General features: G+C 40.5%; 1 protein-coding gene and 1 long non-coding RNA gene across 4 annotated transcripts in view; one reads left to right on the top strand and one right to left on the bottom strand.

The window, feature by feature from the left end:
* Positions 1–23,603, top strand: part of patj (PATJ crumbs cell polarity complex component) — a 124,568-nt gene extending 100,965 nt beyond the window's left edge. For 2 of the 3 annotated variants that reach the window (XM_076079362.1, XM_076079361.1), the window contains exons 30-46: positions 3,604–3,676; positions 4,648–4,740; positions 5,332–5,442; positions 7,668–7,733; positions 8,265–8,346; positions 9,215–9,321; positions 9,877–9,960; positions 10,995–11,188; positions 11,912–12,059; positions 13,476–13,562; positions 13,755–13,929; positions 15,118–15,155; positions 15,645–15,806; positions 15,935–16,039; positions 17,938–18,035; positions 18,111–18,234; positions 19,350–23,603. In XM_076079362.1, the coding sequence (XP_075935477.1) occupies positions 3,604–3,676; positions 4,648–4,740; positions 5,332–5,442; positions 7,668–7,733; positions 8,265–8,346; positions 9,215–9,321; positions 9,877–9,960; positions 10,995–11,188; positions 11,912–12,059; positions 13,476–13,562; positions 13,755–13,929; positions 15,118–15,155; positions 15,645–15,806; positions 15,935–16,039; positions 17,938–18,035; positions 18,111–18,234; positions 19,350–19,496 (1,894 nt within the window). In that variant the 3' untranslated portion in view covers positions 19,497–23,603. The remainder of the gene's footprint in view (positions 1–3,603; positions 3,677–4,647; positions 4,741–5,331; positions 5,443–7,667; positions 7,734–8,264; positions 8,347–9,214; positions 9,322–9,876; positions 9,961–10,994; positions 11,189–11,911; positions 12,060–13,475; positions 13,563–13,754; positions 13,930–15,117; positions 15,156–15,644; positions 15,807–15,934; positions 16,040–17,937; positions 18,036–18,110; positions 18,235–19,349) is intronic. The other variant, XM_076079363.1, reaches the window with a different exon arrangement.
* Positions 23,604–23,717: 114 nt separating this feature from the next.
* On the bottom strand, positions 23,718–26,042 carry LOC142935047 (uncharacterized). The gene is made up of 3 exons (XR_012947757.1): positions 26,028–26,042; positions 25,027–25,107; positions 23,718–24,465 (listed from the first exon to the last, which is right to left on the bottom strand). It is a non-coding gene; the product is annotated as an uncharacterized LOC142935047 (long non-coding RNA).
* Between the last annotated feature and the right edge of the window lie 1,449 nt (positions 26,043–27,491).

Here is a 27,491-nt window from a genome sequence, read left to right as displayed (position 1 = left end):
GTATAAAGATGGACAACATGACAGCTCCCCAAGCCAAAACATCTCGATTGTCCCCTTGGTGGCTGGCTGCAGTATAGGTCATAAACCCTGCCCCCTATATGTTAAAGATGAGACATGGGCCAAACATAAAAACCCAAGTACACGTCAAATGCAGTCTCCCCAAAGATGGTTTCTGTTATTTTAGGTAGTTCTTATCATGCTGATGTATGGCTACAAATGACATTTTACATGTGTGTTATAGTAAAAAGTATAAAAGACATTATAGAAATAAATGGTTGGGGTAAATCCCCACCACACAAAAACAGAAACAACTCACAAAATAATTAAAACAAATATTTACATAGGCTGAATATTTCTACATCTTAAACCACAAACCCCCACATTTATGTCAGGAGTTAAGCTTTCGTACGTAAGTCTCTGTACATGATGTAAAATCAAATCCAGTCCATAACTTTCACATCATGAAAACTGAGCTTCAAAATCATAAATTACAAAAATTATTTATATTAGCATTTCCTGATTTGCCACAACTAAGGTTAAGCTTATGGCCATGATTAAAACTGTTAAAAAAAATATTGACTGTCCTCTTGTGGCAGTTGTCTGGCATTATATTGGAGTTAACTGTAAATATATTGTTTTTTGTATTGATCCCTTTGTAGAGCAACTAGATTGTAAGAGATGGGTAAGGTACAGAAATCCAGTTTTTTTTTGGTTTCAAATGAAAACCCCAAGCAAAATAACACCGGGCCAGCTTTTTGACTTAGACTGTCAGAGCTTTTTGTTTTTTGACGATATTGTCTGCAGAGCAGGACTTTAAGACGGTGAATAAGCTGCAGACCGGATCCTATCGTCTGCTTCTCTCAGTGAACTCTGGTTGTCTTTCTTCCTCATCAATGTATCCCTTTAATGTCTGTTCAGTAAGAGTTGTGAGGAAATCTTCATCTAATCATTGATGCTGTCATAGAAGAAGTTAAATCAGATTGAGAAACTGGAGCATCTTGTGGCCGTACAATAGAGGATGATAATAATCACGGTGCCTTTTGATGGAGAACGGCTGATAATGATTCTCTCTGATGACGTTCAATCCATAATTTCAGGCATAATTTCCTGCTCTATTAGAGAGCAGACAATAAGTCAGTGATGTGGTGCTGATTTAGGTGATCAGAAAGGTTTCCACTTAAATGAATCGTCTCCGTCTTATATTTAAAATACTCAACCATTTTAAAGCTCTCTGAAGATGAAGGAAAGGAAGTGAAGGGTGTTGTTGATCCGTCGATCGCTCTGCGTGTTCAGCCCGAAGGAGTGGAGGAGTCAGAGTGGAACGTTTCTGTCATCAAACGTTAAAAGTGCTGACGTTTCCCTTAATATTCAGTGACCCTGAACGGCTCATATAACTCCTAAAGATATTTCTAATTGTTTGGTCATTTTTCACCCTCATTGTTCATCGCTCCTCTAGTCACGCAGCAGTACTGCACTCAACTCTGTTATTCGTTTTACTGGTTCCAGATAATCTTTCCCTCGCCGTTTGATTGACAGGTGATCTCTGTGAAGTGGAGTTTAGAAGCACTAATGATGACGCAGTCTAAATAAGAAAGCAGAATGAGACAAAAAAAACCTCCATCTCGGTCCTCTGATGTTCATCCTGGAGCTCCACAGATGGCTCCGTTTAGCGCCAGAGCCTCGAATCAAACGATTCCGGCGTCAGACGGCTCCACCGCAGAAGGGTTTGAAGTGTCCCATGTGGTGGACTCGCACCATATGTCGTCATGTAGCAGATGTCTTCTGAGCCACACTCCGGGTTTCATCTCCCTTATCGCATCCTCCTTCATGTCCGTCGGCACACTTCGGGGATGCGTTGTTGGTTTTCCGCTCCGTTGCCCGAGAAGCTTCTTGTTGTTGTTCCTGCTGATGAGATACCCGATTTGATAAATATAATTTCTCCCTCAGCCGTGTGATTGTTCAGTTTAGATTACAGCGATGTTCCCATCAGGAGCGTTTAGTGAGTCACCAGCTGCTGCTGGGAGGAGGAAAGGAAGTCTGAGTCAGCATCCGTCTTTGTCCCATCGCTCCTCATCCTTGGGCTTCGTGAACTTTGACAGATGAAGGTGCTCAGCAGGATGAAGACATAAAGGTCAGACTCCCTGCCATCAGCCCAGTAATGATCCGACCAAAGACTGTATATAAGAAGTGGAAGTTTGACTCTAAATGGACCATCATTTACTAAATGAACATCATGCTGTATTGAAGAAGACTTGAAACTAGAGATTGAGACCATAAACTCATGTTTACAATGTTTACTGAGGTAATAAATCAAGAGAGAAGTAGAGTCATTTTCTCAGACTTCGATACAACCAGAGGAGTCGCCCCCTGCTGGTCAGTAGCTATAATGCAAGTTTTAAGACACCTCCTTCGACACAACCTGAGGTTGCCGCCTGGATCAGACCCAACAGACATGAGGCGTTCGGGGACCAACACCAGCGTCCGTCACTGCTGGTTTTATCCCATGTAGCAAGTCATAGTGGACACGCTGACAGAATGAGTGTCCGAATATTTTTGCCATCTCTCCCTGCAATTTTTCTTCGCGCCTACATTGCCCACAGTTCAGCTGGACGGGAGCCGTGTATGCACATAGGAAAAGTTTGCATTAATAAAGTTTTGTTGCCCTAAACCTGAGGGGACTTATGGCAGAAAGCTCTGAAGGCAACGTTCTCCAGTGAATGTTGTGTGTGGGATTGTGGTGTGCTATGCTAGCAGCTAACAGCTACAGAGGCCCTTTCTAACTCCACAACTTATGATTTTTTTTTTTTTCAAACTTGTAGTCTTCAGTCCCAGCCGGTGCTGACTCAAGTAAGACCAGAAACCTGAAAACAGACTGATGCTGTGAATCAGATCTCTGAATGAATAAAAGTCTCTGACTTCACACTAGATTAATTTAAAAGGCAATTTTGTGAGTTTCAATTCAATTTATTTTGTATAGCCCAAAATTACAAATTTGCATCAGAGGGCTTTACAATCTGTACACATACGACATCCTCTATCCCAGGACCCTCACATCGGTACAGGAAATACTCCCTCAAAAAAACCTTTAAAAGAAAGGAAGAAACCTCAGAGAGATCAACAGAGGAGGCATCCTCTATCAGGATGGACAGAAGTGCAATAGATGTCATGTGTACAGAATGAACAACATAACAGAGTTACAGCACATTCAATGCATAGGACAGAAATTATTCATATAACACAAGAAGTGCTTCCACCTCCATAAAAAAACGTGAATCAGAATGTTAAAAACAGGTCTCCATCTTAGGTTGGTGGTTGTGCAGCAGTCGTATTATTGCAGCTGAACGTTCATCTGCACTGCTGCTGCAGGCCGCAGATCAGCTGCAGCTCTGTGACTGATCCGCTCTCACGGGGACATAATGAAACACCGAGCGGACATGTGTTTATGCGAGAGAGGGGGGGAGGGTCTCAGGTGGTGAAACTCTGCATTAATAATGAACTTCCATCAGTTCCTTGCTGATGAGAAAATGTGTTTTTCTTGCTTCTTTTCTGGTTTTTCGTGTTGCAGCCCAAACTGCACTGATGGCTCTCTCTGTCTCTCCGTAGAAATGAGGATGCTATAAACCAGATGGCCGTCCCCCCCTTCGCCTCTCCCCCTCCTCCCCCTGTCAGCCCCGAGGTAACAACGCACTCTTTTAACACTGACACACATCCCCGTCCACAAGCTTCTGTCTCTTTTTAACTCCGGAGAACACACATAAATACGTCAGGAACATAAAACTGCAGACGGAGCTGCTGTCAGTCCAACACAATTTGATTTGCCCATGTGGGTGCTGATGATGACGTCACCAAAACTGTCCAATCAGTGAGTTACATGTCAGTCTGTAAGCCAGTGTGACCAGAACGTAAAGACAACAATTAACTGAGCTCCAGGTGTGAAACATAAAAATGTATTGTTTATTATTATAACATGCCTCATTTGTTGGACTTACAATATGACATTTTTTGAGTATTTTGTGACTTTTTCACATAATGTACTATGACTTAAATTGACTTACTATACTGTGACTTTTTTGATGTACTATGATATAACCTTTTTGACATATTATGCTGTTACTTTTTATGTATACTATTATGACTTTTTCAACATGTTATACTATGACTTTTTTTTCCTTCCTATATTTTGACATTCATTAGTCCACAATAGTGTAATTAATATTTTTAACGTTTGTTGTACTTCTGTAGGTCGCACAGGTACAGAGCTGGAGTTGGGAGGTGGTTAGCCTAGCTTAGCATAAAGACTTGAAGCAGAGGGAAACAGCTAGCCTGGTTCTAAAGTTCGCTGGTTAATATGTGTGTAATATGCTAATCTCAACACAAACAGAAATGTATAAAACACAGTTTGTTGTTTCCAGTCAGTTTCAAACTGTTGGAGGGAAAGTTATTTACTGGCCTCAGACCAAACACACTCTGTCAGGAGAGGTTAAGAAACAAGACGAGACGTCAAACCTGACGTTCAATTTAACACTCATTCTCCATTTAACTGACACTCTCATTCCTGAGAGTCACTCTGGTTTAAAGACGGAGGCAACCGTAGACTGACCTGCATGTATTCTCCTTCTTCTTCTTCTTCTTCTTCTTCTGTGTCAGTCCGTCTCTCCAGCTCCTCTCGGCGTCTCCGTCCCCACAGACGAGCCTCGCCCCCCCGACAGCCTGACCCTCCACCTGTCATCGGACCCGCAGGTTAGTCATAATCACTTTCAGACACTCGTCACATTGATATCTCGTGTGAATATTTCGATGGATCATTTATTTTGGGGATCTCTCGCTCACTCGCTCACTCACTCACTCAGAAACAGTGACAATGTTCCCCCCAAAAGATTATCGGTCATTATTGGACTAATATTCCATATTTTAACAGTAAATTGTTTTGGCTGGAACTAGATTATTCAGAAATATTCAATATAATCTGATGAAAAAAGAACATTTGAAACAGGACTGAGACTAAATGAAAAAAAGAAACCACAAAATTTAGAGAGAAAACATTTTGACTGAAAGTTGACTTTGTGTTGTCAACTAAAACTATGAAGGATAAAAATGACTGAAATGTCACTAAAACTATTGCTTATTTTTGTCTAGACGCTAAGACTTACTCATGCATTAACTAATCATTTCCGGTGTACTGTTGGTTTGTTTAAACTACAACAAAACATCATAGTTTGTGAACTCTGGGGGGCTGTGTACAGGTGTCACTAGAGGGGAAACAACCCGAAGTTTCAGCCCACATTGCACCGGGATATGAAAGTGTAAACTGATCTGTGGTCTGTCTAACAGGACGCGAAGAGCGATATAGGCGAGCAGAACAACAGGAACGGAAACAGAAGCAGCAGCAACAGCAACAACAGAGCCCCCAAGAGTCTGACAGAGAGCGACACCTCCACCAAGGTGATTTGGTCTGGCTGACCTCATTCACACACTGTGGAGGAAGTACTGAGAGCGTTTACTCCAGGGAGAGTAGAAACACCACCATTTAAAAAATACTAACATATTAATAATAATCTTATTTCACTAAACATACAAGAGTAGTATTAAGTAAAAGTACTCACTATGCAGCCAAAGTGGTCTATTGATGTATATATTACACTATCTGACAATTGTTATTGATGCAGGAACATGTACGATGCATTTAAATATAGCAGTTGGTAGTAGAAGAGCTAATTATACTCATTTAATGCATCACATTTTATAGGATCATTATCTAAATATACAGTGGGTACGGAAAGTATTCAGACCCCTTTACATTTTTCACTCTGTTTCATTGCAGCCATTTGCTAAAATCAAAAAAGTTCATTTTATTTCTCATTAATGTACACTCAGCACCCCATCTTGACAGAAAAAAACAGAATTGTAGAAATTTTTGCAAATTTATTAAAAAAGAAAAACTGAAATATCACATGGTCATAAGTATTCAGACCCTTTGCTCAGTATTGAGTAGAAGCACCCTTTTGAGCTAGTACAGCCATGAGTCTTCTTGGGAATGATGCAACAAGTTTTTCACACCTGGATTCGGGGATCCTCTGCCATTCTTCCTTGCAGATCCTCTCCAGTTCCGTCAGATTGGATGGTGAACGTTGGTGGACAGCCATTTTCAGGTCTCTCCAGAGATGCTCAATTGGGTTTAGGTCAGGGCTCTGGCTGGGCCAGTCAAGAATGGTCACAGAGTTGTTCCGAAGCCACTCCTTTGTTATTTTAGCTGTGTGCTTAGGGTCATTGTCTTGTTGGAAGGTGAACCTTCGGCCCAGTCTGAGGTCCAGAGCACTCTGGAAGAGGTTTTCTTCCAGGATATCTCTGTACTTGGCCGCATTCATCTTTCCTTCAATTGCAACCAGTCGTCCTGTCCCTGCAGCTGAAAAACACCCCCATAGCACGATGCTGCCACCACCATGTTTCACTGTTGGGATTGTATTGGGCAGGTGATGAGCAGTGCCTGGTTTTCTCCACACATACCGCTTAGAATTAACGCCAAAAAGTTCAATCTTGGTCTCATCAGACCAGAGAATCTTATTTCTCATAGTCTGGGAGTCCTTCATGTGTTTTTTGGCAAACTCTATGCGGGCTTTCATATGTCTTGCACTGAGGAGAAGCTTCCGTCGGGCCACTCTGCCATAAAGCCCCGACTGGTGGAGGGCTGCAGTGATAGTTGACTTTGTGGAACTTTCTCCCATCTCCCTACTGCATCTCTGGAGCTCAGCCACAGTGATCTTTGGGTTCTTCTTTACCTCTCTCACCAAGGCTCTTCTTCCACGATTGCTCAGTTTGGCTGGACGGCCAGGTCTAGGAAGAGTTCTGGTCGTCCCAAACTTCTTCCATTTAAGGATTATGGAGGCCACTGTGCTCTTAGGAACCTTGAGTGCTGCAGAAATTCTTTTGTAACCTTGGCCAGATCTGTGCCTTGCCACAATTCCGTCTCTGAGCTCCTTGGGCAGTTCCTTCGACCTCATGATTCTCATTTGCTCTGACATGCACTGTGAGCTGTAAGGTCTTATATAGACAGGTGTGTGCCTTTCCTAATCAAGTCCAATCAGTTTAATTAAACACAGCTGGACTCCAATGAAGGAGTAGAACCATCTCAAGGAGGATCAGAAGAAATGGACAGCATGTGAGTTAAATATGAGTGTCACAGCAAAGGGTCTGAATACTTATGACCATGTGATATTTCATTTTTTCTTTTTTAGTAAATTTGCAAAAATTTCTACATTTCTGTTTTTTTCTGTCAAGATGGGGTGCTGAGTGTACATTAGAAATAAAATTAACTTTTTTGATTTTAGCAAATGGCTGCAATGAAACAAAGAGTGAAAAATGTAAAGGGGTCTGAATACTTTCCGTACCCACTGTATATATATATATATATATATACATACGTATGTAAAATAATTCTTTTTTCTTTTTTTCATCTTCAGTTGCAAAGTAACTACAATTTTTAAATACATTTGTGCAGTAATAAAAGTGCAATATTTCTGTGTAGTGGAGAAGAAGTATAAAGTAGCAGAAAATGGGAATACTCAAGTACCACTAACTCAAAATTATACTTAATTACAGTACTTGAGTAAATGCACTTAGTTACTGTGTGTGGGTGTGTGTGTGCGTGCGCGCGTTTGTTTTTGCTGCAGAGGCTGAAAGTTGCAGAGACTTCAGAAAATGAGCTTCAGGCTCCGAAGGCGTTGCTGGAGCAGCAGGTATCAACATGATGATGATTTACTTTAGAAGATGACAAATCTGAGTTTGTCTGAATTTGTACATTTAGATACTGACAGAAGTATTCAGATCCTTTACTGGAATAAAAGCAGTAATGCCACCTGGGGAAAAACAAACTCCTTACATATACAGTATATACCTGCCTAATATAATATTCAGTTGTTTAATCTACAACAATGGGTCATATTTTATAAACTGATCATATGATTTGTTTTGTAAGATCTAAAAATGTAAAGCTGTCAGATAAATGTAGTGGAGTAGAAGTGTCACCGAATGTGTATTACAGTACAAACACCTCAACATTGTACTTCAGTACAGCAGCCTACTTGAAGAAATTAATGAGATTTACTGAGCTGATCGATACATTTACTCTCGTGTGTGTGTGTGTGTGTGTGTGTGTGTGTGTGTGTGTGTGTGTGTGTGTGTGTGTGTGTGTGTGTGTGTGTGTGTGTGTGTGTGTGTGTGTGTGTGTGTGTGTGTGTGTGTGTGTGTGTGTGTGTGTGTGTGTGTAGTCCTGCACAGCTTCAAGCAGTTCCAGTAAACAGACAGCATCTCCTCCTCTGATAAGCCCCGACCTGCAAGCCGCCAACAGAGGTACACACACACCTGTCTCTCATCTTCAGATCTGATATTGAATTTAATTGCATCAAATGTTAAATCTATCTGAACTAGACTCTCAATTCACTGCATGAAATCAACAACTCTTTAATGGAGCTTTGGACTTGTTGGGAGGTCTTAAGCTAACAGTTCCCCTCTGCTGCCAGTCTTTGTGCTAAGCTAGGTTAACCACACCCTGGACGCACAACAATCAGTAGATGAAGTCCTTAAAATGAGCTCCACCTTTAGCAGCTGGAACATTAAAGTGATGAACACATTAATGCATCAATATTTATAATCTAATCATATACATGTGTATTATTTTGAAGTGGGTCATTCTGCATGATGAATACTTGTACTTGTTACTTTAAGTATATTTTGATGTGAAAAATATACATAATAATATATATAATGTACATAATACTTTTAGTATTTTTACACTGTAGTATTACTGCTGTTACTTAAATAAGAGTAGTTACTACTTTGTGCTGGTTGCCATGGAAACCGACTGCTCATTAGCTCTCTTCATATCGGCTCATCTTCAGAGGAACAAAAGGAAAAGTTTTCAGATCCACTCAGTGAACTGACATCAGCTAACAGTCGACACCGCAGCGAATATTATGAGGTGCTGTTAATTGATTTGTTACCGTGACAACTAATTAATGCAAAAAAAACAACAACAGAGCAGCCAAGAGGAAAAAGTTACACGTACATATATATGTACACACATGTATACAAAAGTCCAATCATTGTGCCTCAGCAGTGAAAAACAGAAGAATATGGTAGAAAATCTCGTACATTTGTTAGAAGAGTTAAGTCTTCCTTTCCTCCTCTTCCTCTTCCTCTTCCTCCTCCTCCTCCTCAGACCCATCATGCTGTGCAGTGGTTCCTGGTCAGGAGATGCTGTTGGAGATCTGTAAAGGTCGATCAGGGCTCGGACTGAGCATAGTGGGAGGAAGAGACACACAGCTGGTAACAGACTTACATACTTTACTCACTTCTCAGTATTTTCTTCTTTCTTTTTTTTTCCTCCATCCTCTTTATTCTTTAATATGTATATAATAATAACCGACAATTCTCCACACTGTCCTCCTGTTCAAGTTCTACATCAAACTTTAAAAAAAAGCAAATGTAAAGTTCACGTTTCAATTGTTTGTTGAAGACAAGTGGTGGTGCATCAGTATCACGAGAGAGAGGATCTCATTGATTGCACGATGTCCTCTCTTGTTTTGTTTTTTAAAGGATCAGTCTGGTGTTATTCTGGGTATTTCTCTCGTCAACAACTCCCATGTTTAGACCCACACTGACAAAGTGTCAGTCCATCTGTCAGTAGTGATATTGGTTCCCACTGAAGACGTAAATCTTTTATAGTTTAATGTTTCATAAACAAGACTCAGTCAGTTTCTGGTCACTGTAGTTTTTAATCTGACAAACAGGAGGAAATAGTGCATTTGTTGGGGACTATATTCAGTGGCGGATTAATCAAAAAAATCTCTCTCTGATTGTGTCTCACTGTGTCTCCGCCAGGACGCCATAGTGATCCATGAGGTTTATGAGGAAGGAGCTGCAGCAAGAGACGGACGACTGTGGGCAGGAGACCAGATACTCGAGGTACTACTCATACAGTACTACAGTACTGGTAGTACTGCCAATACTCCTGAGTTGTCTGTTTTGATTGTGTGAATGTTATTTTGTCTTCATGCCCTGTTTTAGTTTCTTTACCTCCATAAAGTATTACTGTCAACTCTGTCACTGCTAATACTAGTATTAGTCATGTTATTGTTGTAACTAGTACTGTTGCCAATACTACAACTTCTACTTATATTGCCAATACTGCAGCAAAAGTACTGTATTCATTGGTTCACAGCTGCATATAAAACATGCAGTTTTTACTGTTTAAGTCATGCTCAGTAGTAAATAGGGCGAACTTTGTACTATTCCTGGTACTATTGTTAGTAATGCTGCTTTTGCTGCTGTTTTTAGTGATGTTACTGTTAGCATTGCTAGTACTACTAGTACTAAAACTGCAGTATTATGTATTATAAAAGAATGATGTTTCTGCTATAATATCAAGAAATGAAATCACAGGCTGATAAATGTAAACAATGTCTCCCCCTGCTGAATAAAAACTGATTTACTCAAGTACTGTAACTAAGTACCATTTTGAGGTACTTGTACTTTACTTGAGTATTCCATTTTATGCTACTCTATACTTCTACTCCAATACATCTCAGAGGGAAATATTGCATTGTTATTTCACTACTATTACAACAATTTCTGAGGTATTATTATAGATTAAACTACCCAGCAGTATATAAAGTAATTCAATAGAGTTTAACTTGCAGTACTATTTTATTTAATTTTCTCCCACCTTGTGTGTGTAAACCTGATTTAATACATTTTGTTATTTTAGAAAAACATTTTTGTAAAAAACAACACTGTCTCAGTTGAAAAGTCCATTGTGGTGGACATGAAAAAATAAAATCCTGATTTATTTGAATATATATATGAATATAAAGTTGATGTAAGAGAATCAGGAGACCGTTACAGCAGTCCAGATGTGAGGAAATGAAAAGTATGTTTCGATGCATTTACCGCATCAGGTCGAAGATAGAGATATGATTAAATTCTTCCTGCGTGTCCAGGTGAACGAGGTGGACCTGCGCGGGGCGTCCCACGAGGAGGCCATCGCAGCCCTGCGTCACACGCCGGCGAAGGTTCGTCTGACGGTGCTGAGGGACGAGGCTCAGTACAGAGATGAGGAGAACCTGGACCTCCTCAAGGTGGAGCTGCAGAAGAGGAGCGGCAGAGGGCTGGGACTCAGCATCGTCGGGAAGAGGTCTACCTTAAAAAACACACACACACACCGATCCACAACACTTTGTGTGTGTTCTACTCCACTACATCTCAGAGAGAAATATTGTTACGTTTTACTTCACTTCAATTATTTATTAACTTTTATTCTCAACAGATTCAGATTATGAGCCCAAAATATAATCAACTAATAGATTATGATGTTTTATTCTAGATTAGCTTCCCACCAGGATACAAAGTAATTAAATGAGCTCCACCTTCACTTTTTTTTATTACTTTTAGTATATTTTGATGCTGATACTTTTACTTAAAATACCAGTGTGTAAGAGTTAACACCACCTAGTGGTGAGGTTGCAGAATGCAACCATCTGAATACCGTCCTGCTCACCCCTTACAGAGCCAGTGTTTGGTTTGTCCGTTCTGGGCTACCGTAGAAACATGGCGGTGCAACATGGAGGACCAGCTGCCTATGTAGATATGAAGGATAGGATTATACACTAATGAAAACATATTTGTGAATATTATGTAAACTTTCTGATAATCGCAGCTAATCCTGCGCACTGTTCCTTTAAGTAAAAATGTTAAATGCAGAACTTTTACTTCTAACTGAGTATTTTTACACGGTAGTATTGCTGCTTTAACTACTACTAAAAGATCTGTATATTTCTTCTACCACTGTGTGTGTGTGTGTGTGTGTGTGTGTGTGTGTGTGTGTGTGTGTGTGTGTGCGTGTGCGTGCGTGCGTCAGGAGTGGCAGCGGTGTGTTTATCTCCGAGGTGGTCAGAGGGGGCGCTGCTGAGCTGGACGGTCGTCTGATGCAGGGAGATCAGATACTGTCGGTCAACGGAGACGACATGAGACACGCCTCCCAGGAAACTGTCGCCGCCATTCTGAAGGTAAACACACGCACATTTTGATTTCTTGTTTTCTTGTTAACATTTCCTTTAGGTGTGTTGGCCGTTATCTGATCGTTGAAAGTGTAGGGACAGACAGGAAACACAGTTCCCTGGTCGGGATCGTACTGTGGACATGTTGCTGTTATGCAATACGCCTCTGAACCACCTAAACCAATCAGGGTGTCAGCGTGTGTGTTATTCTCACATCAGTGTTACCTTTGAATATTCAATGTTTTTGTTTCTGTTTCAGGCTAAATATTCTCTGTATGATATAAATTTATAGTATATTTCTGCATGTAGGTGGGCACGTTTATGTATGTCCGTGCATGTGTACAGTACCCGCTCACCTCCCAACCCCTCTACTCCCGAATAATAAGGCTCCCTCTAAAGCCACGATGTAATACGAACCCTGGCTTTGACCCTGTGTTTCTGTATTTATATCACATTATGTTACTAATCTTCTGATGGGTGATCAGTCTCCTGAGTACCGACATTGTTCACATACTTGCCTGTGTACTTTATACGTTTTTTCAAAATGGAAAAGTTAGTTTCATATTAGAGATGCAGAAATCGATCGGCTGCCCATCAAAACCGCCTGATCGGGCACATATTATATCCGTATATGTTATCACACAGCGTGGCACAGACGTCACATTCACACACACACACACACACAGACACAGACACAGACACACACACACACACAGACACAGACATACAAAACAAAACCTGTCGCTAGTGTGGAAGTTCTTCAGCGTGAGTGAAGAAGACATGAAGCTTGCAATTTGCCCAAGATGGCGACGGCCAAACTCGAGGATTCAAAACGGCAGTCCACAAACCAGTGGGTGACTGCGTCCCTTTCTTTTGTACAGTCTACGGGGGACGGCTGTGGATCACTGGGTTAAGAGGGTTGTTAAGAGGGTTGTCTGGTAAGAGGGTTGTTGGCAGGGTCAACGGTTCGATCCTCGACTGGGATGTGTCATGTGTTGTAGTGTCCCTGAGCAAGACACTGAGCTGGGCGCCTATCATTGGCAGCCCACTGCTCCCTATATACAGGGATGGGTCAAATGCAGAAGGCAAATTTTGTGTATGTGTATATGACAATAAAAATGGTTTCTTTTTGGTTTCTATGACACGTTCGCGTACACACCGCTAAAAGAATGTGGCCATACGCGGCCCAGACCACCTCCGAATGTGGTCTGAGCGATCAGATCTCAGTGCGTCTCGGGTGCATTCACAGAGCTGTCCACTTGTAATCAGATCACCGAAGATGCATGTTAATGCCAGGTCTGAACAGGGCCTTGCGTCACATTCTGATACTGCCGTTTGTGGGTATAATTGTGTATTTGTACACAAACGTGGAAATAAAGCATGTATAGGATCCATAACGCGTATGTGCGTGTGTTTGTCCCGCAGTGTGCTCGAGGTCCGGTCCTGTTGGAGCTGGGACGACTCAAAGCTGCATCCTGGATCTCCTGTAGACGCAACTCGCAAGGAAGTCAGGTGTGTGTTCTTGTACTGTTGCTCTATCTTTGTGAGAACCAGTTTTAGTTTCAGGTGTCAGACTTGGTTTTTGGGTCGAGGATTCTGTACTTAAATATAGTAAAAATGTATTTACTCAAACAGTTGATTTGTAAACAGCCAGTGAAAGAAACAAGGTACCATGTTTGCATAGAAACTCTCTCTTTGTCCCAGATGAGTCATGTGAGTGGGAACAGCTCAGGTGTAGCGGCTCCGCCCCTTACCAACACCTCAACGTCATGTGACCCCGTGACCCCTGACCCCCCGACGTCGACCTCCACTGGGCCCTTGCCGTTTAACAACAGCTCAAAGTCCACCCGTGACATCACTTCCTGCTCTAACAGCACAGGTAGAGGAAGCATGAAACAACTTCCTGCATGTTTGAGCTCATAATGAACTGTACCAAAATTTACCAAGTAGCATTCAATTCAATTTTTCAATTCAATACATTTTTGTATAGCCCAAAATCACAAATTACAAATTTGCCTCAGAGGGCTTTACAATCTGTACACATGCGACATCCTCTGTCCCGGAACCCTCACATCGGAACAGGAAAAACTCCCCCAAAAAAAACCTTTAATGGGGAGAAAAGAGGGAGAGACCTGTGGGAGAGCAACAGAGGAGGGATCCCTCTCCCAGGATGGACAGAAGTGCAATAGATGTCATGTGTACAGAATGAACAGCATTACAGAGTTACAACACATTCAATGTATATGACAGAACCACGGCAGGAGGCAAGACCAGGTCCAGGTATCACCAGGATCCACGGGAACCTGCGAGGCGAGAAAGCACAGAGACTCTGGTGAAGAAGCAAAGTCAATAATGTGCATTAATGGTATCGGTAATATAAAATAGTAATGTGAGTAATAATAAAAGTGATATTAGCAGTGGACCAGGGTCCAGATGAAACCACGATCTAAGGAACCTGCATTAAATCCTGAATCATCACCATAATTGATAAATAAAGGGCCTTTAATGTAAAGATTTAAATGACAATCCCCCTTGAATTTGTGCTTTAAATACCTTAAGTCCTCAGTTATTGTTCATATTTAGGGATAGCTTTACTTGTTAAAGGGGTTGACTCCAGATAATTAATGATTTCTAATATATTCAGTTTTAATGGGTTTTAAAAGGGGAATTTAATGTCAGTTGAGGCCATGTGAAGATTTACATTGATGGCAATAAGATATTTTAAAACTATTTTAAGTATCATTATTTGATATTAATGGATTTCATTAGGGGTTCAAATGGGTTTTCTGCATGGTCTAAGGGGTAAGCTAAAACATTAAGCATTAAGTCATCTATTCATCTCAACCTACAATAAAAAAAATTGTTGTTTTGAAGTTATACATTAGGAGTTGGCTTTACCAAAATTCATTTAAAGTGCCCATGAAAATCTTGTTGCAGACTATAATTACGTGATATATTGTATACTTTATATATATATATATATATATATATATATATTGATTGCACAGTTTTAATTTTGGACTGGTTAAATGTTGATCGCTGTTGTTTCTCCTTTGTTTGTCAGTAGGGGTAGATGCTGGTGTCCGTACAGTGGAGATCACAAGGGTAAATAAAAAAGTATTACACAAGTAGTGCACATACCGCTCACATACAACAAATAAAATATAAAAAATTGAAAGTATAAAAAAGGAAAAGGTCCACTGTCAGAGGAAGGCATTGGGGTGGTGAGTTCGGTCCTGGAATGAGGTTTGTGTGTTGTGAAGGATTTTCATGAAACCTGAGAGAGGGACTCGTGATCTATAATGACAGTGTTCTGTGAAGACATTGTTTCTGGATAGTTAGTGATTGGTACCAACACATCATGGAAAACGTTCTGCAGCAGTTGTAGAACAATAACACGATGTCCGGACTGACCCCTGATGAGCTTCCTCAGGAACTGCCGGTGTTGCACCTTATTCTGTGACCCATCAGATTATGTGACAGCCAGAGCATCGGCTGTCTCAAAAATGGTCAACCAATATTGTAGGATGCGGTGTTTGTGCTCTACAGACGCATACAAAAATGTGGAAATCATAAGGCATCCTTTTCTCTCAGGCTTCACCTGAAGCAAGTCTTCCCTCTCTCCCCCCTCAGAGTGTCAGCGACTCCCTCGGGGTGAGTATAGCGGGGGGGAAGGGCAGCCTGCTGGGTGACATCCCCATCTTCATCGCTATGATTCAGGCCAACGGGGTCGCAGCCAAGACACACCAGCTCAAGGTAGACCGACGTTTGGTTGTGTGTTTTATCATTGTCTTACTGTTAAAATGGTGCAGCCTACATGGGATTACGTGACACACAATAACAACCACCATAAGTGAATAAAGCAGGTCTGTGTGTGTGTTCAGGTGGGCGACAGGATCGTCAGTATCAACAGTCAGTCCGTGGACGGTCTGTCACACAGCGACGTCGTCGCCATGCTGAAGAACAGCTACGGAAACATCAGCCTGCAGGTAACACCGCCGGTGTTGCACCTTTATTCTGCGACCCGTCAGATGTTGAAACCCCGTCGCAAGTTTGAACTTGGAGTACGCTGTATTGTCAAAGGTTTTATGGAAACTTGGAAATGTAAGTTTATGTTTTCTAGTTATAAGTTGTCTGTACACCTTGAGACCATTTATTCAAATTTGGCAAAAACGTCTACTTGGACTCAAGGATTGACTGTTGGTCAAACATCACTGTGACCTCACTAAACACATTCATAGCCAAAACCCAAGAATTGAAATGCTAATTATGACAATTTCATACAAATGTCTAATAGGTTAAAATGATGAAGTGATCACATTTTGGACAGACATGGATGTAAAGTGGCTGGTTGGTGGAGGCATACAACCTCGAAGGCGGTAATTCTAGTTTGTGCTTTTTTCTAATGATGATATACCGTAGGCATTAACTGTGTGGGTCTGTGGGTAGTATGAAGTCACCTGGACTCCTTTTTAGTGGTGTAAATTAAGTACTGAACTTGTACAAATTGTACTTTACTTGATTAATTATATGTTATCCTCTTTTCATAAAACACACATGACAAGCTTTTAAAATACAATAAATTGTTAAGCATATATTTTTAGCTTTTGTAAAAGTGAAACGGTTTAGTTTCATGATACAGCTTCTGTATCACAACTTGTTTTTCAGTTCTTTCCTCCCCCATTAATCCTCTAACGACCCCTCAGATTTATCTGGTGAGCCTTTGGAGGGGCCCGACCCCTAGGTTGGGAACCACTGGACTAAACTAGCTAACTGTATGTAAAATAGTAAAAACTAGCTCCACCTCGAGCGTGCGCGCGTGCGCGCTGTTTGTATATTTTATCAGTGTGGCGCAGCAGGCTGACTGTTGCATGCTGGGAGTGTGATAGCAGCAGCAGCAGGCAGGACTAATGAAGCTTCATCAGCCTGCAGCAGAGAGACTCCGATAAGAGAGTTCATATTTGGCTGTTTGCCCAAAGGCTCTGAGGCAGCTGGTTCTGTCTGTTATACAGTCAGGTGTTTTAACTGGCTCTCTGCTTTAGTTTTGTGAGTTCTGTGAGTTAGTCAGCAAAGTATTTCACCTCAGTAATTTAGTATTTCACTTCCATGTAGTAGTTGTTGTTGTGAGAGACAGATTTAAAACAGCTTAAGTCGCTTGAAGGGTTGTTATTATTTAAAGGTTTCATGATGTATAAATTATAACAATCTGATTCCTAAAAGAAGTACATCCTCCAGAGATAAGTGTTTAAATGATTGTCATTGATGTGTCATTTTGTTTTGTCGTTCTTTGTGTTTGTTTTCCGTCTCTCGTTTGTATGTAGTTGACTACTTTGAGTTATTCGTATGAATGTTTAGTACTCTGAATTCTTAGACATTGTATTGTTTCTGTTTTTTCTATGGTGGTGAATTGTATACGTGTCTTTTTAGTCCAGTAATTTACTGTTATTTTCACAAAGTAGTTAGATTTATGAGAGACGGATTAAAAACAGAACGGTCCAAATCTGAGCAGCAGAGGTGGAGATATCCTGAGTTTTAGTTCAAACATACATTTCAGTATGCATTGTTATATTATATTATCAATGTGTCTGCTGGAGAACAGATGCTCCTGAATCATTTTATGTGGATATTCAAGCCGTGAATGCAGCTACATGCTGTGTGCGGCATAATATTCAGTTGAGTGCCCCTTTAGATTAAATCAATTCAATTAAGTCAAAGCAACTGACACACTCTCTTTTCGTGTGTGTGTGTGTGTGTGTGTGTGTGTGTGTGTGTGTGTGTGTGTGTGTGTGTGTGTGTGTGTGTGTGTGTGTGCGTGTGTGTGTGTGTGTGTGTGTGCGTGTGTGTGTGTGTGTGTGTGTGTGTGTGTGTGTGCGTGTGTGTCTCTCAGGTGGTAGCAGACACCAACATCAGCGCCATCGCCACTCAGGTGGAGAGTTTGTCCAGCAGCTCCAGTCTGTCGGCCAACACTGACACAGCAGAGCCAGAGTGAGAACACACACACACACTTACGACAAGTGGTGCTTAACTGAATCTGACCCGCTTCTTTCTCCTCTTTTTCAGGGGTCCGCGGCCCCGCAGCATCAGTCTGGAGAAAGGCTCTGAGGGACTCGGCTTCAGCATCGTCGGAGGATTCGGCAGTCCACATGGAGACCTGCCCATCTACGTCAAGACCGTCTTTAGCAAGGTCAGAACCAGGCAAGCTGTTTCCATTTGCTTGCAGTCTTTATGCTAAGCTAGGCTAAACAGGTCTGAATATCTCCCTATCAAAGAAAGTCCATTTAGACTCATATCTGTGTTTCAGAGTTAGTAGTGTTCATATACAGATTATAATGAGAGGGGAATACCTGATAATGCTAAGCTAACTGACTGTTGAATTTAGTCAAATGTTATTAGCATAATGTTGCATCATTTTAATTTTGTGAGTTTGAGAAATGTTAAAAATCTTCCAGATTGACGTGAATATTAAACAAAAACATTTATCAAGTTTCAGGTCGGATGTGTTGACCGTACTTCTAAACGGGCCAGATATTAGCATGCTAATGTTAGCTTTGTCAGTTAGCTAGACAAAGGTTACACCTTGCAGTTAGTGGCTGTTAATACAACAACGACATATCTCTATGTAAGAACTAGTTTGTGAGCTGCAACCAATTTTAATTTAGTGATAAAACTAAAGTTAGTAAACAAGGACTACATTTCAACTTAGGAACAGATGCTGCATCAACTCCTGGTTCCTTATTTTGAGCTAGCTTTGGCTCTTAAAGCGCCTCTTGCTGATAGAAATGACAGACTTTAAATCTGCAGTTTGTCTCTTCTCATCCTACAAAAGGTGATTACAGGTCTCAGTTGAATACCTGAGTTGTATTAATCAGTAAGTTGGATGAGCGCTTTTGATAAAATGCTAACTATCTCCAGCCTTAGTTTAGATGGAGAACAGGAGTAAGCATTGCTGTGAATCTTACATTTTACAACGTGAAGGTAGTTCTGTGTTTGTGAGGTGTAACCTGTTTTAATATAGTGATGAACTCCACTTACTAAACACTTCCATTAAAACGAGGGAGGCTAATTTAATTAATAACTTATGAACAGGTGCTGCACTCTAATTGTTAGCTAGCATTTTAGCCGTCTTTTTTCGCTGGGTTAAATGAGAAACTTAAAATCGCTCTCAAAACTGACTTTCTCCCTTGTCTTAATTTAATCTCTGAGTTTTATTAATCAATGACTGTTCATACTTCTGAATGTTGATAGCCAACTTGAAGAGTTTTGAGAAGGGATTCAGCTTGGTGCTGCTGTGTGTTTCAGGGCGCAGCGGCGGTGGATGGCCGTCTGAAGCGGGGCGACCAGATCCTGTTGGTGAACGGAGAGAGTCTGCAGGGAGCGACACACGAGCAGGCGGTCGCCGTCCTGAAGAAACAGAGAGGCACTGTCGCACTGGACGTCCTGTCATAACACACACACATACACACGCACACGCTTGCATGCATACACACACGCATATGAAAACAGATGCTATTTCGACTTCCTTCACACACTCTGACTCTTGGACAATGAATCATAGTGGATCGTGAACTCTGAACTTTCCAACGTGCAAAAAAGAAAAAAGAAACTACTTCAGACAGTACCAACACACACACACACACACACACACACACTTCCTGTGGGGTGAAACCAGTACACGCTGATGTCTGATACCAGTGCATGACCACTTGAATACCTGAAATAGAGTTTCTCAACCTCGGTGTGGGGCCACAGGTGGGGTCACGTGATACGTACATGTGGTCATGAGAAACATCTGATGTATTGATATTTGTTGAGGTCTGAGCATGAGGATCTTGGCTTTAAGAGAAGTCGGACACTTAAGCCAGAAAAGGTTGAGAAACTCTGTAACTAGACTATTAAATGAGAATATTGTCTAAAAACAAATAACTATCAATATGGAGTCATGACGGAGTGACTTTATTGCACTAGTTAATGCATTCAGACACACAGACAACAGGTGGGCTTGTGTTCTTGTTTGTAATTCAGAGGAACAAAAGGGACGTGTTGGTGAAATGACGTGTTCTCTGACCCCGCTGCACACGTTAGCTTAGCATCTCCTCGGTGGTAAAAGACTGGTTAGCTGCTAGACACCGAGTAGCACTTCATTATAAATGTGGAAACCAGCGGGGAGGAGAGTGTGTAAACTGTAACACGACTGATCGTGATCATCTGTTTTTTTTATTCTCCATCAGAACAAACAAACTATTGCAGAAACAGCTGTTATAGATAAGAAGCTAGTCATCAAGAAGGAACTTATTTTTTCAAATATAGCAGTAACCGTTGGATTTTGTCAAACAAATGGAAAATTTTATTTCAATTCAGAAAACAATGAACCTTAATCAAAACTCTTAATCTGTAACAGACCATGTTAAACGGTTCCTTCATAATAGAGACACACTAGTTTTCCTCTATTTACACGATGTACACAAACCGTTAAATCAGAGAAGTCTGTTAGTTTCCTATTTAGTTAACGTTAGCTATCATCAACACAAACCTTCCACATTCCTTGTACGCACACATTTTTCTTCCAGTAATGAATCCATATTGACCCTTAAAGGAAAACATATTATAAATGTGTCTCCATGGAGATGACTCTCAGGACTTGGTGGGCTTGGAGACCCCCTGTCGCCCCCGGCAACAGATACAGTGTCTTCCACATGATTTTAATCATGGAGAGAAAATTATAAAAATGTGTCTCTGTGGAGATTTAAATTATAAAAAGCTTTCTAGAAGCAGGCGTGAATAAAAGCAACAGACTGACATTTAGTTAAACTATTGTTCATAAATTTCAGATATCAGTTCCATCTCTGTAGGTCCAGGCCGTGGTTAGCCTAGCTTAGCACAAATACTGTATACAGGGGGGGAAATATCCACCCTCAAACCACTCCAAAACAATCCCATTTACACGTTGAATTTGTTTTTTTGAATTGTTGTTGAAATAGCATTAAATGGTTAAATTAAGAGTGACTTTGTGACATGGAAAATGTTATAGGGTTGACCGCAGATTAGTGTCAATTAAAGGGTTTTAATGGGTTTTCTGCATGGATTAAAGGGTTGAAAAATCGCTTAAGCTACCGGTGGGTGGTTTGAACATCGTTGACCCAGGGAAACATTTGAACATTTGACCGAGGACCTCGGGAACATATGCTCCCGTAAAAACAATTAAGATGTTAGCATTAGCATTGTCAACTAGCTAAACAACCGTTACACCTGGCAGTTTGTGGCTGTAAATATTTAGTACCAACTAGTTTGTGAGCTGCAACCTGTTTTAATTTAGTAATAAACTCCACTCAGTAAACATGAGCGTTAAGCACAAAGCTAAGTTTGAACTCGTGTACAGCTGCTGAAACCTCATTTTTAGCCAAAAACCTCACTTTTAGCGAGCGCTGTAGCCGTCTCTTCCTGGTTGAAATGACAAACTGGCATTCGCTAACAACTGCTAACATTAGCTAACACACAAAAACTGACAAAGTTTCTCCCATCTCTAAATTTAAACTCATCAGTTGTATGAATTTATAGCTTTTGTAACCTAAAAATGTCGATACCTAACCTCAATGGAACAGCCTTAGTTATAGGGAGAACAAGAGGATTTACCAACATGTCAGACTGTTGCTTTCAATCTTCAATTCTACAACGTGAAGTTAGTTGTGTGTTTGCAGAGTTATGCTAAAGTCTAGTATGATACCACAGTTTGTTAATCCTTTCAGATATTTAGATGTGTAACGGAGGTATTTAGCAGCAGCTGTAGGCGTCCTGCAGGATCCTGTACTTTAAACATATCAATCAAGTGTAAATACTTTGTTACTTTATGTTTTTGTCATAATCACTGTCTTAATTTTTGGTACTTTTATTTGAAGATGTCAGAGTAGATGAACTGTAATTTATTTTTCTGATCTCACTGGAAATTAACAATGTATTATTTGTTTGTTTTTTTTATTATTATGAGCAACGATATGTTTGTGCCAGTGTCTGAATCTTTGTCCAAACAGTCAGAAACGTCGACGGAAACCCTGCAGCTTTGGTTCGCCTTCACACAGGACTCGTTCAGAGTCGCTGCCAAAAACCAGCTGAGGTTGCACTTTATTTTGCATCATTTCTTCATCATTTCCTCACAAGTTTCCTGGAAAGAAATATGTTATTTCGTACTATTTATAGAGAAACTAGAGGGATCTCTTAGTCAGAGCACAATAGATGAATAATTAATAGTGTGAGCTGCTCTTTGAAGGAGAATTCCTGTGAAATACAACTGCTAAAATGATTACCACATAGGACATAGGGTTGAAAAGTGGGAGGGATTATTTCATGTGCCCCAGGCTGAAGAAGTTCCATTGTTTTTATCCATAGACAATGTAACTATTTTTTTGTTGCCTAAATCTGTTGACATTTAGTCCAGTTGGCGCCATAGAAAGCTGAATTAGCTATTAGCAGCTCCTGTTGCAGTGCACATGGATGTACAGACAGATCACTGGATTGCTTTCATACTGTAGAAAACTTAAAAACATGATGATTCTCAGGCAAGTTCTGCAGCGTCTTTATTTCTGTGGATTTCTAAGTGGAGTCATGGACATTTGTTCTGAATGGACATTGGAGATAATGATATCCTGTGGAAGTGTAAATCGCACTGAATGATATAATTTGAATGATATAATTTGTGTTTCATGTTATGACTCTGAGAAGGAGTGCGATCTCTTACAGTATATTTGCCTCCCCTTCTGCACCCGCCCCCTCTGGAGGCTTTCGTCTTTCTCTGTTGTCTTTGTCCTGCTGAGCGTCCATGTCTGTTACAGGCCATGTCCTGTCGTTTCACCATGGTTACCATGGTCACCATGCCCTACATAGATCAGTTAAATTAGAGTGACGCTTGCATTTCCTGCCTCCTGTAATGTTCATCCTGTCTCAGCGAGGCGTCTTAAGTTACTCAGTGACGACTATGTTTGAGTTCTTGGGGAAAGCGATGCAGGACGGTGTGATAACAAACACACCTTTCGTCATGTTGTTCAGTGCAGCGAGCCGCGATGCTAACTTCCCTTTAAAGACATCAAACGCAGCAAACATCCATCAATCAAATCTGCTATTCTCTCGTTCCTTTAATGAACACTGATACCGAGAGATTTGGGAGAAGATCGTATATAATAATATACTAGTCAGGCTCTGATGGTACTTTTTGTTCAGAGATTACATTTTTGAGGAAAGAGCAGAAATAGCAGTTGTAAATCAGACACTTGTAAGAATTAAAACTACAGAAGAGTATTAAACTGCTCAAAAAAACCTGCAGCTCAGCCTCTCCAGACCCATCAGTCCATCACCTGACGTCTCCAAACTGATCTGAGTTCCCATTTTATCGATATTGATCCAAAGAGGCTCTCTGTTGGCTCTGATGTGACTCTGACAGCTGGTGTGGGAAATGTTGTGAATGATCTTTCTGTCTGTTCTGATGTCCACTCTGTTTGATTTGTTCTGTTTTATTAAAATGTAAAGAGAGCACAATAAACGTTGCTGGAGTCTCTTGTAAATGAATTATAGTCTGTGCTTTCTTCAGGTGTGTGTGGTCCAGTACAGGTGTGAGAGAACAGTCTGTGGTGTCACCTACAGGTTTCTGGTGGTTAAACTCTCCAGGAACGAAGGCGAGGATTGTCCCGCTGTGATTACAGACATGTGAACTAACCACAGACACTCCACTGTCCCGCTGTGATTACAGACACTTGAACTAACCAGAGACACTCCACTGTCCCGCTGTGATTACAGACACTTGAACTAACCACAGACACTCTACTGTCCCGCTGTGATTACAGACATGTGAACTAACCACAGACTGTGAACTACAAACACTTGAACTAACTGTTTTTTGTAAAATGAGACTTTACTCGGTGTTTAATTATTAATCACAGGACATTCTTTCATTGATCAGTAATGAGAGCCCACACAGCAGCTGGTTAGGAAAGATAACTTATTAATCAGGATCACAGGACAGACGCTGCTTTTCCTGGTTTACTGCTGTGAATCTCAAGAGGTGACTGAAAAACATGCAAACACAGAACCTAATATATAGATCTAGTTTAAGCCTCCGATCCAATAAATATGATTCATTATTCATATAATAATCTCACACTTTCTGCTAAATGATAGAATTTGAATAAACAAGAAAACAAAACAAAAAAATATCTGACTCTCAGCTCCACCCGCCGGGGACAAAAGGTACGACAAAACAAAGACACCATTTCTATACAAAGAAGTGTGTTTCATGTGTCTCCGTCCAGAGTTAGTGAGGACAATGTTCAGACAGCCAATAGGATCATGGCGGGACGGTCACATGGCGGTAACTTTTTCTTCAGTGCCGTTGATCACCAGGTAGTCGTAAGTGTTCATGTCTTCTTTGCTCCTGATGGACAAACATTGTGTTGTTAAAACTTATTTATCAGTGTTGGAAGAAGTACTGAGATCCTTTACTTAAAGTACTAAATACCACGCTGAAAATCCTCCACAACAAGCAAAAGTCCTGCATTCAAAACCGCACTTAAGCAACAAGTATTATCAACAAAATAATATACCTAACATGAGAAAAGTATTGATTGTGCAGTAAAAATGTTCCCTCTCAGTGTTCACTGTTTATTATATCTGATGTTTCTGGATTCATATTACTGCTGCATTAACGTGTGGGTTGAATTGTAACTCCTTTATATCCTGTTGGCCGGTTTAATCTACAGCAATGCATCATATTCTATCAGATCATCATATGTTTGTGGTGTCGCTGTCCTGTGAGAACCTCGTATCTCTAGAGAGAGAAACAGCTGTTTTCAGCTTTGTGACGATGCATTTTCCAGCTGATCCAAGAGGCTTTTTAACATGTTTATTTAGCTTGAGAGAGAGCTAGAGAGACAAGGAGAGGGAGGGGGAACAAATAATATAAAGTATTTAGTTGTATTTAGTGTGGTTTTCCTACCTGACCATGTCCAGACTGGTCTCGTAGGTGTTTTCGTTGACAAATTCATTATCTCCCACCAACTCCACAGACGTCTTCTTCCTGCAGACAGATACACTTTATTTAGACTTTATTATTTAACATATATTTAGTTTTGTCTATAAAGTATCAGAAAGTAACAAAAACTGAAACATTTACACTTGACACCAAAAACCATTCCATTCTCCGAAGGCAGGGTACACCCTGGACAGGTCGCCAGGTTATCGCGTTTATCTATATGTGCCTACAGACAAACATTCACACCTACGGGCAATTTTGAGTCTCCAAATATCCTAAACTGAATGTCTTTGGACTGTGGGAGGAAGCCGGAGATCCCGGAGGGAACCCACGCTGCCATGGGGAGAATGTGCAAACTCCACACAGAAGGACCGCCCGGATCCCTGTTGCTGTGAGGTGACAGTGCTAGCCACTACACCACCGTGCAGCCCCTCTGTTTAATAAATAATTGGTTGTGTGACCAGATAGCTGTGCGGTTAGGACGCATACCAATGCCCTGAGCAGCAAGTCCTCAGTACCACCATCATTCCTCTACCCTCTTTCCACACATCTCTCTACACTGTCACTGTCAAATAAAAGCATAAAATGCCCAATAAAAAAATATTTTTAAATAAATGATTGGTTAATTGACTTTCTAAAGGAATATATGTAAATATGTAAATTATTGTAAGTATTGTACTAATTACTCATTTTTAGTTTTAGAGAAGTTTTTAAAATCAGGCTTACAAACTGTTACTAACAAAGCAGCAAAACCAAGTGAACAATTTTTTTAAATAGTGGTTTATTGTTCATCAATTGAGGATTTTATAATTTATATTAAAACAAGTCAAGTATATTTCAACAAAAGGAAGCCTGCAGTTTGTGTGTAATCAACTCTAGTCACTACTCTGTCAAAATGAGTTAAAATGAAATGAAAATAAATATATGTATATATATATATATATATATATATAAAGTTGCCTGACCTGCTTGGCTCCTCACACCAGGCCTTCTTCACTAGGACGCCGACAAAGGCGAGGAAGAGGAAGCCGGTAACGGCGATGAGCCCGGTGAGCCACTGAGGCACCAGACGCTCACTCATCTGAGTCTGAGCTGCAACACATACACAGAGGTCAGAGGTCATTCAAACTCCAAACTCTTGTTTTAATTAAACGGCTGCTTTAAGGGACGCATTTCTGTGACCCCAATACTAAAAGGGAAGTAAAAAGTTTCCCTCTGACATGTAATGAAGTAGAAGTAGCATGAAATAGAAATACTCATTTAAAGTAAATGTAGGACTCAGTAAGAGCTGAAACACGTTTCACAAGGTGTGTCTCCTTTATATGACCCCAATCATATTAACAGGAATTCAAATTTGCTTCCTTGTATACTTATTATCCTTATCACCGATTACTTTTTCGATGAATCCAAAAAAAGTTAAAACATGTTTATTGTGAGAGATTCACTTTCGACTGATATGAAGCAGAGCAAAGTCACAAAACTGGAACCAAAGAGTGTTTTAAATAACTAATCTGTACTATTTGAGCTGAAACAATCATTTGGTTGATGGTTTACTTGATCGACAGCAAACAGCTTCTATTTTCATCATCAATTCATTGTTTTATTGATTTTTCTACAAATAAATCTAAACAATTTCTGGTTTTAGCTCCTGATGAGATGGAGAAATTATAATTATGATTTCTGACATTTTATAGAGACATGGGTTAATAGAAACAGTTCACATCTCAAACACTAACACGTTTCATAGTATTAATTAACTGTTTGAGCACTACTATGACTAACATAACTGGTATAGCCGTGTCTCCATAGTAATTGTGAGTACAGTAGGAACAGCTCGTACCTCCCTGGGACGTCACCGCTCCCACACTCAGCAGCAAACAGGAAATCACTGCGCAGAGTTTCCCCATCGCTGCTTCTCTGCTCTGATGGAAGAAAAGAAACAAAAACGTAAAGAATCACAGAAAGGATTAAACCCGCCGCTTCAGACGTCGAGTTACACCTTCCAAGTGTGAAACTAACAGCAGAGTGTGTAAGTCGGTGCTGCAGGTGTCCCGTTAATGTTTAACTCAAACTCACAATACAGACTCTGACTCCGGGAAAAGCTTTTATAAGCTCTCTGTGTTTATGACCCAATCATGTTTGTGTTTCCTCTCAGGTGGACCACCAGTCTGTTACACTGCTGCCTTCAAAATCTACAGCCTTTAGTTCATGTGTTGTTTAATATAGAGTTAAAATGCCCCTTGATCCTGCAGAGGATATATAATATTATATTATGAACTCTCTAGACAAGTAAACAAAAACAGCTTGTCATTTTTTGCCGGAAATCGTCAGTTTTGCTGAAAAGTGTGAAAAAAGGGCTTCACAAAAGCACTTTAGTGTCTACAAGAAATACAGATGTTATTGTCTTTATGTATGTACATTTAAATAAT

The sequence above is a fragment of the Anarhichas minor genome, unplaced genomic scaffold (genome assembly GCF_050575085.1).
Source record: "Anarhichas minor isolate MPS153535 unplaced genomic scaffold, ASM5057508v1 ptg000071l, whole genome shotgun sequence".
Classification (NCBI taxonomy): Eukaryota; Metazoa; Chordata; class Actinopteri; order Perciformes; family Anarhichadidae; genus Anarhichas; species Anarhichas minor.
The sequence above is the reverse complement of the archived record's forward strand: the minus strand, read 5'-3'. Positions and strand labels throughout refer to the sequence as shown.